This window comes from Capricornis sumatraensis, chromosome 18 (genome assembly GCF_032405125.1).
Source record: "Capricornis sumatraensis isolate serow.1 chromosome 18, serow.2, whole genome shotgun sequence".
Lineage (NCBI taxonomy): Eukaryota > Metazoa > Chordata > Mammalia > Artiodactyla > Bovidae > Capricornis > Capricornis sumatraensis.
The window spans coordinates 38,043,750-38,055,307 of record NC_091086.1 but is presented as its reverse complement, the minus strand read 5'-3'; the positions used below and the strand labels follow the sequence as shown (position 1 = coordinate 38,055,307).

General features: G+C 39.2%; 1 protein-coding gene across 2 annotated transcripts in view; it reads right to left on the bottom strand.

The window, feature by feature from the left end:
- Positions 1-4,227: 4,227 nt before the first annotated feature.
- The window catches only part of C18H5orf34 (chromosome 18 C5orf34 homolog), a 28,305-nt gene continuing 20,974 nt past the window's right edge, over positions 4,228-11,558 (bottom strand). The window contains exons 10-12 of one of the 2 annotated variants that reach the window (XM_068990683.1): positions 10,802-10,900; positions 7,733-7,773; positions 4,228-4,467 (exon numbers count right to left, since the gene is read on the bottom strand). In XM_068990683.1, the coding sequence (XP_068846784.1) occupies positions 4,274-4,467; positions 7,733-7,773; positions 10,802-10,900 (334 nt within the window). In that variant the 3' untranslated portion in view covers positions 4,228-4,273. Of the gene's footprint in view, positions 4,468-7,732; positions 7,774-10,188; positions 10,315-10,801; positions 10,901-11,558 lie in introns of those variants that run through there. The other variant, XM_068990684.1, reaches the window with a different exon arrangement.

Genomic DNA, 11,558 nt, shown 5'->3' with positions numbered 1-11,558 from the left:
CCAAAAGTCCTGGCCCAAAGATACAGTGAGGTAGCAACTGTTTACTCTTTTAAGTCTCTAAGCTTTGGGGTAATTTGTTTTGCAGCATGGATAGCTAAAACAGTAGTTTCTCTTTTCAACTAAGGTATAATTATGGCCCCAGAAACACACAACTTGAACATCTATTCCACTGCAACTACTGGTGCAGATGTATAGAAGATTCTGGGTATGAGAAATTTAATAGGTGTACTTCCTCTTACTATCTCTGATTAGAACACTCAGTCCATGGGGTCGCAGAGTCTGACATAATTAAGGGACTGAACTGAGAACACCCAAGTGTCCCATTTTTCATTTCCCTTCCAGTTTCCCCACTTCCTGCTCCTCCCCCATAAATAGAATGGGCTCTAGAACCTCTTAAAGTGTAAAATAGCTTAACGTTTATTTTATATATTCACTTTTGTTGGGCAAGTTCATTACAAGAATTGTAATTTTCTTTTAAACTTGTCATGCATGAAGCTAATGTGCTCAAGGTGTTTAATAGGTCATTATACTAATACAAGGGGGAAGCAAGTTAGCAATCCTCAGCCTGTGAACTAAAGATATTATTTGTAATGATACCTGCCATAACAGCCAGTTATCCAGATCATCAATTTCCATGACTTGCAGGAGACACTTTCTGCAACAGCCTAACTACCACACACCATCTCCATTACAGTATAATGCCATCAACTATGGGGCCTTCAGGGCTTCCCAGGTGGCGCTAGTGGTAAAGAACTCGCCTGCTAAACCAGGAGACACACGAGACACAGGTTCAGTCTCTGGGTCAGAAAGATCCTCTTAAGACACGGCAACCCACTCCAGCATTCCTGCCTGGAGAATCCCGTGGACAGAGGAGCCTGGCAGGCTACAGTCCAAGGGGTCGCACAGAGCCGGACACGACTGAGCGACCAAGCACTTGAGCCGGGGGCGCATTAAGGGCCCTCGAGCCCGGTAAGGATGGCAAGCGGCAACGCAGGCAAGAGCGCCGGCACCCCGCCCAGACCCAAGGAAACGCAAGGGGCGCGGAGCTTAGGTGAGGGCTGGACGCCTATGGGTCCTAGAAGGCGCGACAAAGCCGAAGGGCTCCGGGCCACTGCCGGTCGAGCACATTCCACCTACTCCCGGGTCCCATGCGCCTGCCGCCCCGGCACGCCTTCCCCACCGGGAACCTGGATCTTCTAGACTTTCAGATTCAAGTGGTCCCCGCTTCCGGCCTCCCACCTCAGGACGCAGTTTCGCGGCGTCCATACAGTCTGTTCGTCGCTGAGGACCAAAAGCAACCACCATCTGCTCCGCCTGCTGAAGCAAGCCTGCGACGCGAACGGCGGCCCCGCCCCCGTATACCCCCTTCCACCCTCCTGTCGGTACCATAGAGATGCTGGCCGCAGGCCAGAGCGGTTACATCACCGCCCGGCTACGCTGTTACGGAAGCCGAGAGGACGCCGGGATACTGGCTACATCCCCTCCGACTGGAACGCTACTTGAGTGTTCGTTACCCGCGAGGGTGGGTATCTCGTGTTAACCTCGAAAGTCGTGCTCCCCAAAAGGAGACATTTGGGACAATGGGGTGGGAAGTGAAAAGTGCCTTATTGGTTTCCATCTTCAACATGAGGATTCGTTTTCGGCTTAGCCGGAGATGTCCACAGCCCACCCAAGCTGCGGCGGGAAGCGGGGACACATAGTTAACCTCACCAGATGTGGGAAGCGTGGCCTTAGACGCTTGAGCTCGGAGACACCGGCTGTCCCGGATGTATTGAGATGTTTCCGATTTCTTGCAAGGGATCCTTTATGGCTGGCGTAGTAGTTTATCACTCCGCGAGACCGCGCGACTTTGCAGGCCTGAAGCTCTTTTGTGGCGCTCCACCGCCCCCTTGGGGAGTTCTTGATAGTTACTCTGCGTTTGTACAGTGGACTTTGGGGGCCGCTCCTTGTGGTCGACAGTGACAAGGCTAGAAGGCTTAATCGTGACTGTTAATTCCCCCGGGTTGAAAAAGAGACAACATAAAGGGTAGCTTGACCTTGATTAACTGGGCTGACAAGGTGCAGGTGTTTAGTAGGTCTGACCAGTTCCCATCCCGACTCCCTGCCTTGAGAGTGGTGGGTGCTCTCCAAGCACCAAGGAGACATCTAGCTTGACATTTGACCCTAGGAAGTACTGGCCCAAAAGAGGGGACTCAGAGGAAAATTTCTTTCTCGTTCTTACCTACTTTCTCAAAACAAGTGTTGGATGTAGTGCAAGGGTAGCAGTGGGATTGTATCAATATTAATATATAGTTGAAGGAGACGGTAGAAAATTGGAATCTTCCATCTCAAGCAAACTTCTAGGTCTCTCACAGATCCTTAAGGTGTGGCTCAGTTTTTGCTATAGAAGTTTACATTGCTTGACACACGCTTCAGTTCAGTTCAGTCGCTCAGTCGTGTCCCACTCTTTGCGACCCCTTGAACTGCAGCACTCCAGGCCTTCCTGTCCATCACCAACTCCCAGAGTTCATTCAAACTCACGTCCATGGAATCGGTGATGCCATCGAGCCATCTCATCCTCTGTCGTCCCCTTTTCCTTCTGCACCCAATCCCTCCCAGCATCAGAGTCTTTTCCAATGAGTCAACTCTTCGCATGAGGTGGCCAAAGTACTGGAGTTTCAGCTTTAGCATCATTGCTTCCAAAGAACACCTAGGACTGATCTCCTTTAAGATGGACTGGTTGGATCTCCTTGCAGTCCAAGGGACTCTCAAGAGTCTTCTCCAACACCACAGCTCAAAAAGCATCAGTTCTTCCGCGCTCAGCTTTCTTCACAGTTCAACTCTCACATCCATACATGACTACTGGAAAAACCATAGCCTTGACTAGACGGACCTTTGTTGGCAAAGCGATACTCTTGGTTTTGAGCTAATGGGAATGACTCAACTGAGGGAGGAAATTATACATATTTTACCTGCACAGCTTAAAAGCTTATTAAACATATTTATTGCTGAATACATTAACCACAGTGCTTTTAGTCATGTTACGGAGTTTTTTTTCTGTCTGAATGCAATAACAATTTGGCATTACCCTTATGGCAGCATGGGTACATGTCTTACTATAGTCGAGGCTTTCTGGAGTTATTTAGGGACATAGATGGTTTCCTGCGACCAAAACGGCCTGTTATTTCTGTGGTCAGTCTACTGCCCAAAGCGGCTATTCATTTACACACACAGAGTGTTCCCAACATGCCAGACACTATGCTTGTTAATAAGACTATAAAATAACATTATGGGGCTCAAATTCTAGTGGAAGATATAGACCACAAAAAATAAATATGGTGATGTAATAGTAACTGGGGGAAGCCCCTCTGAGGGATATTTGTGCTGATACTTGAAGGTGGCAGGGAGCCCAGTGGGAGGAACTGAAGAAAGCGTTGTGCTCAAATTGCTTACATTGTATCTCCTAACCTGTTACACTCTGCTTCCTCCCCCCCACCCCACCCCCCCCCCCCGCCCCCGCACTGTTTTTCTTGTTTCCTCTGCTCCTTCTTCCCTTTTATGTGAAGAGGCTGGTCTTCTCAAGAAATCATGTTAATTTGAACATTTCTTGTTATAGTTGGTATAATCCCGAAGTCTTTTTGGAAGTATGGTTTTGTTCTTTCCCAATAGACAGGTGCAATAAACAGTACTTTTGGTGAGCTTATTTCTCTTTTGGTTTCATGTATTTTGTAGCATAAATCTTTTGAGGTGTTCAAAACAAATGAAAATATTTGGTAACATGAGACAAATTCAGATAAAATTTAGTCTTAGCTGAAGTGCTCCATTCTTAGCTTGCAGCAATACTGCCCACATTAAAGTGTTTTTTGTTGTTTTTTTTTTAAAGAGCTGATTCTCTTCTCATAGATCTGCTGAAAAATACTTGGAGTAGAGAGACTAAATAGCAAATGACCAATGCACACAATTCTGCATATTAAAATGAAAAAAAAATCTTGATTAATAGTGAATGCTCCACAAGACAAAACAGCAACAACTCTAAAGTTTTATAAAATTTTCTTCTCAAATCTGAGATAAATTGTTCAAATTTCTTAAATGGTTCTTTATTAATAATATACAAATATATATTTTAAAATTTACAAGTTAGATAAAACACCTCCAAAGTTAGATATCATTTCTCATATAATCATTGTATACAAGTCATGTATATATATAATTTCTTGGCTTTCTAATAATATTCTACCAATCACTTGAAATAATATCTTCAGGATTTAATAATATATTATACTAATTCCATTTTTTACCATTTAGAGTTTGATAGAAGATTGTCAATATCCTGAAGGATTTCAGAGGTTTTTTTCAATGCCACCGATACACTCTTTTCATTAACTTCTTTTAGCAAGGTTTCTGAAGATTTTGGTTTACAACAATCCAAAGACTGTTTGTTTTTCTTGTTAGAAATCTGGTTTAGGACACCACTATTCTCCAATAACACTAAGTTGCTTAGTTAAGGAGCTTTCCCCCTATACAGAAAACCTAGCCTTCATATTAAAATATTATTTTTCTATTAGGAGGCAGATCTCTTGGATTCATAATAGAGTTGGGACGTCAGAATTTATCAAGTCTATCCCTTATATAAATGAAGAAACTAGAATATAAGAAGGGGAAAGGAAAAGACAGTATGTATGTCTGTATTTGGATGGAAGTTTGGTGACAGGGAGGAAATAAAAGAATTAAAATCTTAGTAACATTTCTTGAAGGGCTTCCAGGTAGCTAAGAATCTGCCTGCAATGCAGGAGACCGAGGTTCAATCCCTGGGTAGGGCAGATCCCCTGAAGAAAATGGCAACCCACTCCAGTATTCTTGCCTGGGAAATCCCATGGACAGAGGAGCCTAGGGGGCTACAGTCCATGGGGTCGCAAAAGAGTTGAACATGACTTAGTGACTAAACAACAAAAACATTTCTTTAAGTGATGAAGTGATTTGGGAATGAAAGGGAACAAAGTAGGGGTGAGAGGAATATGAACAATCTGTACAGGGTATTTTTAAATAACTTAAAACATCTAGAATGAAAATAAGTGTATCCGCTATTTCAGAGCTACTTTATTTGAATAGGATTATGGAAAAATAAGAGGATAAAAGAAATTTAGATGAGTGGGGTAGGAATGCACAGAACAAAAGGTCTAACAATAAAAAGAAGTAGGAGTCCAGTCTAAGCTGGTAAGAGAGGAAATTCCTGAACTCACCTCCTCCCACAAACACACTGAATCTATGCTACATACAGAGCAATTCTCACTGTCAGAAATGCGGGAACTACCCAAGTGACTGCTATTCACTGAATGAATGAGAAAACATCCACAATGAAAGAAATGGGTAAGAATGAGACAGGCTTTCACTATAAACCCCACCCTCAGCACAATAGGGGGGAATTCACAGTTCCCAGCTTCACCCCGAGGAGCAAAGGATTTGGACCCAAGATCTAATGCTTCAATTTTTTAAGACTTCCAAGTGTGGGACAGGCCCCTAAAACTCCTAGCTCTGAGTAGACAAACACTCATCTCCCAATCTTTCCTTAAAAGCGGCCTATCTGCTACTTTAAAAGCTTCTAGGGCTTCCCTGGTGGTCCGGTGGCTAAGACTCCATCCCTTGTCAGGGAACTAGATCCCACATGCCGCAACTAAATATCCTACATACTGCAAAAAAAGATAAAAGATCCTGCAGGCTGCAACTAAGAGTGCAGACAAATAAACTTTTAAAAAGTTTCTAATTAAGCACACACCTAGGGGCAGAGTATGATGCCCCCCAGAGGAAGGCTGGCAGGTGATATCTCCATATTCCTTCTCTGGCCTGCTCTAGGTTGTTTCTGTCTCCCTGGAAGGAGCTTATACACAATAGAAAAAATCAATGTAAAAAAGCTGGCTTTTTTTTTGCAAAGATAAAATGAACAAAACTTTAGCTAGACTTATCAAGAAAAAAAGAGAGCTCAGATTAGTGAAAAAGGGGAAATTACAACCAATACCATATAACACAAAGGATCATAATATACTATGAACAATTATAGACCAACATATTGGACAACTTAAATGGATGGATTCCTAGAAACATACAACCCATCAAGAATGAATCCAGACCAAATGCTAGTAAGGAAATTGAATCAGTAATCAAACACCTCCCAACACAGATGGTTTCATTGGTGGATTCTACTAAATATTTAAACCAATCATTTCCAAAAAATAGAAGAGGAGAAAATACTTCAAAACCGATTTTATGAGGCCAGGATTACCCTGATAATCAGAACCAGATAAAGACACTACAAGAAAAGAAAATTACAGGCCAATATCCTTGAGGAACACAGATGCAAGAGTCCTCAACAAAACATTAGCAAATTGAATACAATAATATATTAAAATGATCATACACATGATCAAGTAGGATTTATTCCAGGGATACAGGGATGGTTCAACATATGAAAATATGATACACCACATGTAAAATGAAGGATAGAAGTCATATAATTTCAATAGATGCAGAAAAACACTCAACAAACTGGATACAGAAGCAACATACTTCAATATAATAAAGATCATATATGATTAGCCCACAGCTAATAGTCAACAGTGACAAGTATACCACAATAAAAAATCCTCATGCTGCAACTAACACCAGAGGCAGCCAAATACACAGACATTTTTAAAAAAGAAAATGAAGTTTATATATATATATATATATAAAAGACATAACGAGTGTTGATAAGGATGTGGAGAAAAGAGAACCATTGTGTACTTTGGGAGAAATATAAATTGGTACAGCCACTATGGAAAACAGTAAGGAAGTTTCCTCAAAAAATTATAGACAGAACTACCATATGATCCAGCAATCCCACTTCTGGTTTTATATATATATCCAAAAGAAATGAAAACAGTCTACTGAAGAGAGATCTGTACTCCTATGTTCACTTTAGCATTAATCATAGTAGTTAAATATGGAAATAACCTATTGTTGTCCATTGTTGGATGAATGGATAAAGATGATTCCCACATATATACACACAACAGAATACTATTCAGCCATGAGAAAGAAGGAAATCCTGCCATTTGCAACAACATGGATGGAACTAGAAGGCATTTTGCTAAGTGAAATAAGTAGAGAAAGACAAGTATCAATACTATATGGTGTCGATCATATATAGAATTTTATTGAAAAGTCAAACTCATAGACACAGAATGCAGAGTAGTAGTTGCCAGGGGCTGGGTGGTAGGGAAAGAGGGAGAAGTTATTAAAAGCATATAAACTTTCAGCTATAAGATGAATAAAGTCTGAGGATCTAATGTATAACATGATGACTGTAGTTGATAATATTGTGCTGTATGACTGAAGTTTGCTGAGAGGGTGGAAATCAGATGTTCTCATCCCTGTTGTCCCCAAGAAAAAGAGAGGTGGAAGATATGTGAAGTGATGCTTGGGTTAATTAACAAGATAGGGTAATCCTTTCACAATGCGTATGTGGGTCAGGTCACTGTGAGGTACTATTTAAATACCTTACAGTTTTTTCAATTATACCTCAATGAAGCTGAAATTTTAAAAAAAATAATAGTAAATAAAAATCATACAGATTTTACAAAAGAAAGAAGTCAGAGGCAGTTCTCAGTTATAATGTTAGAACATAATTATATAAGTGTGAAAGTCTCCATAGGCTAGCTTAAGCCTAAAAGGGAAAGAGAGAAATTGTGCAGGACATTACATTATATTTAAAGGATACAATTAAACTTCTGTATCTTTTCAAGTTCAGAAGCCACAGACCTATGCCAAAAAAAAAAAAAAGGTTAATGCCAGTTGTCCGATTCTCTTATATCCACAATAGTTCAATAAGCATAGTTAATTTTTTTCATAAAGATTAGAATTTTTAACAGCGAAGAACCTAGAAATTAAGAATTCTCTTTATATTGACTTTATTTAGCCACAGATCACCTTGACTCAGCTGACAGTCTTTCATGAGTTAGGGGGCTTCCCAGATAGTGCAGTGGTAAAGAATCTGGTTGCCAATGCAGAAGCTGCGGATTCAATCCCTGGGTCATGAAGATCCCCTGGAGGAGGAAATGGCAACCCACTCCAGTATTCTTGCCTGGAAAATTCATGGACAGAGGAGCCTGGCGGGCTACAGTCCATGGGGTTGCAATGAGTCGGACACAACCGAGCGATTGAGGATGCACCCAAGCATGAGTAAGGCAAGTGAATAGAAATCCTCCATCCCAAGGACTTCTGAATTCAGTACAGAGGTTGGAAGGTAATGAGCCTTCCTGGTATAACTCAGTACTGATCTGGCATACCTTCTACTTTCCTCTACAAGGTTTACTCAAACTTTAAAAAATCTACTAAAATCTCATCACTTCTATGAAAGAAATGCTCTCTCCTTGAATTCTTATACCATTATGTTAATTAATCATAAACTTCTTTGTAATGCCTTTTCTTGAACAATTTAACTTTTTAATCTTCATACTTAGATAGTTTCTTTGGAGGAGAAGGGATCTTACACATACAGTAAAACCTCATTTATATGGAACTTTTAGGGAATGGATGGTCTCTAGAGCTCACTTTTTATACAATTGAATTAGGTGTCCAAATGTAACTATTTTCTATTAAATTTCTTCTGGAATAGACTAATCATTTCGTTGTTTTCTTAAACAAAGTATACTAAACATTCTTTTCTCTTTGGCTTGAAGGGTTAACACTGACTGTTACCATGTTCCATAGAAACAGACACTGGCAACCAGTACTGGGTAGAGGGCTGAATGTATACAAATCCAGGAGAACCTTTCATGTGTATGTTGCCTGTTCCCTCATCACTAGATGAAACATGAGCACTGGCATACAACTAGAAAATAGTGTAACTGTACTAGCTCTCTGCAAAATTAATGAGGACATTCACATCTAAAACATCTCTCTATCCAAGTCACTAGAAAAGTCTCTTCACAGTTCACAAAAGGGTGTAAGACTTGTCTGCTTTACTGACTTTATTATATACAATGGACCACATGCACCTTGTCAGGCTGCACTCTTCCCTTGTACTCCAGCCTATGGATGGAGAATAAGAGAAATATATCATCATTTTAAGCATCTGTAGTAAAGACTTGGATGTGACTTACTCTAAAACCTGCTGACTCTTCATCATTGCAAAACACACACTCCCTCCACCCTTTCACACGTGAGAAACATTTTCTGGGTGTAAGCAACAACACAAACTACCTTTAATGCTGTTGCTCATATGATAAGCCAATCTCTTATGAAATATCTCCTAGTTTTTGACAAGCATCCTTATTAAAAAGTTGAACCAGTAAGCTAATAATGGAAGTTGAGTTGGAAAAAAAATACTGAAATACAATTTAGGTAGTTGTTTATTATGTGACCTCTTCTCTTCCTTCAACCCTTTTACTTTTATAAGAAAACAAGAATCACAGTGCAGACGTCTTAGGCTTTGCGAGGGGAATGGAGCTGTTGCACGCGCTCTATTTCCCTTCCCCACTCCTCAATTTCTTGTCTCCCCTCTGCTCTGCATTGCTTCCACCCATAGCTGCTTTCACCAATCTGTACTTCTATCAACCGTTCAATTCTCAGTTTGTCTTGACAGCTACCCTCTTCTAAGCTTTCATACAAAAAGGCTAACCTTTTACAAATTTTAACAGCTAAGCAATAATGAAGTAACCAATTTTATAGCAATTTCCTACATAGCTGAAGAGATGGACCAAAGCTGAATCCTTTAAGATACCTGGATATTCAAATAACATCCACTGATTTGATTGTACCTCTTTCTCTAAGTAACTCAGGAAAACGTTATCACCTTAATGTTTATATTTTTCACCACACTATGCTAACTACCTTACAACTTAAGTTTATTTTTTGGCCACACCACATGGCATGTGGGATCCTCTTCAACCAGGGACTGAACCCACACACCCTGCAGTGGGAAGCATGGTGCCTTCCATTACTGGATGGCCAGGCAAGTCCACAACTTACTTAAATTTAAAGCTTCCTAAATTTTTCCTGGTATCCTTCTTTTGTAATATACCCATAGTGACACAAACTTTCCAAAGGATCTTTCTTCTTGTCATTTTTTTCCCCATATCAGTTCAGTTCAGTTCAGATATAGGAACTTACAATTCTGTGAAGTCTGAATTCCCCTGATAAGATATATTCCTATCCATCAAGGTCACGCCACACCCAAAAGACAAGTGTCTGCTCCACAAAAACTTCTTACTGTCTCCACAAGCCAAAATATCCGTTTTCATTTCTACACTTGTTTCCTCTCTACAAGTCTTGACTCCTTCAAAGCCCAGTTCCAGTCCTCTGCACACAGAAAGGCACACAGAAGGGACTGAAATCTTGCTTTATTTGTTGATTTGTCAATTAATTTGAGGGAGACAATATAATAGAAATTATTTAAAAATCAAGTTTTTCCTGAAAGCTTGTTAGTCAACATTTTATTTCCTTTAATATTACTAAAATATTAAAAAAAAATCTCCTCTAAAGTTTTCTATAAAGTATCCAAGATGAATTTTTTACACTAAGAGTCACCCATTTTAATATGAAGTTTTCAATGCAGTTTTCTGATCTTTAGATGAAACATACTATGATAAAATATAATAAATGAGATATCCAATTAAACATAAATTATTGTCAAGATTTAAGCTATCAAAAAAATCATACTGGTTAAATATATTTAACTAAGAGAAAGTTTTCTTGGGAAGAAGAGTCAGTTTACCATTTAACATTCTAATAACTGAGGATTAGCTGGCTCTTCTACACAGATTAAGTTTAAAATAAATATAAATACCAGCTTTCTTCAGGAACAGAAGATGAAGGATGTATGGGTATTTCTTGCTGACTAATCTGGGTCAGCCTTCTGCACCATGATATTACTGTTGTCACATATCTAGATTGAACACATTAAGAGAGATGTTTGAAAAGTGAAAATGTACAATATTTATAAAAATCTTCAAAAAATTATTAATTTGGGGAAAAAATTCTAAAGTAGGGTTATTTGAAAATTTTTTTTCATTGGTTAAAGGCCAGTTTTTCTCATTCATGATGAATAAAAATGAGATTTAAGAATCAGAACAAAGGTAACACTTAGATTTAATTCAAAGTTCAAATACCTAAATTCCCCTTTTAATTTCTAAAGTAAAATGAGTTTCATTAAATTTTATCACAAAAATATCTCTACATATATGACTAAGTGAGTATTTGCTTTCTAAAATTTAAACCAGAACACACCTATTAACACACATACACATTCATAATTATATATAACTCACTGGATATACAAAGTAAGTATCAAGTTCAATAAAATGAATGATCTGGAATGACTGGCTGAAATAAACAATGTGCTTGCTAAATACAAATTTGCTTATCTTTTGAGGCAAATTATTCAAACTACCAATAAATGTTGGAGCATTTAAATTAAAATGCAATAAATCCCAACAGGAAAATAAATTAAGAGGTAAAACAGCAGTTGTTTTTTTGAAGATCCTCAAGTAAAACTGCTAACATGTCAAGAACATCACAAGAAAAATGATTATTATAACAAATTC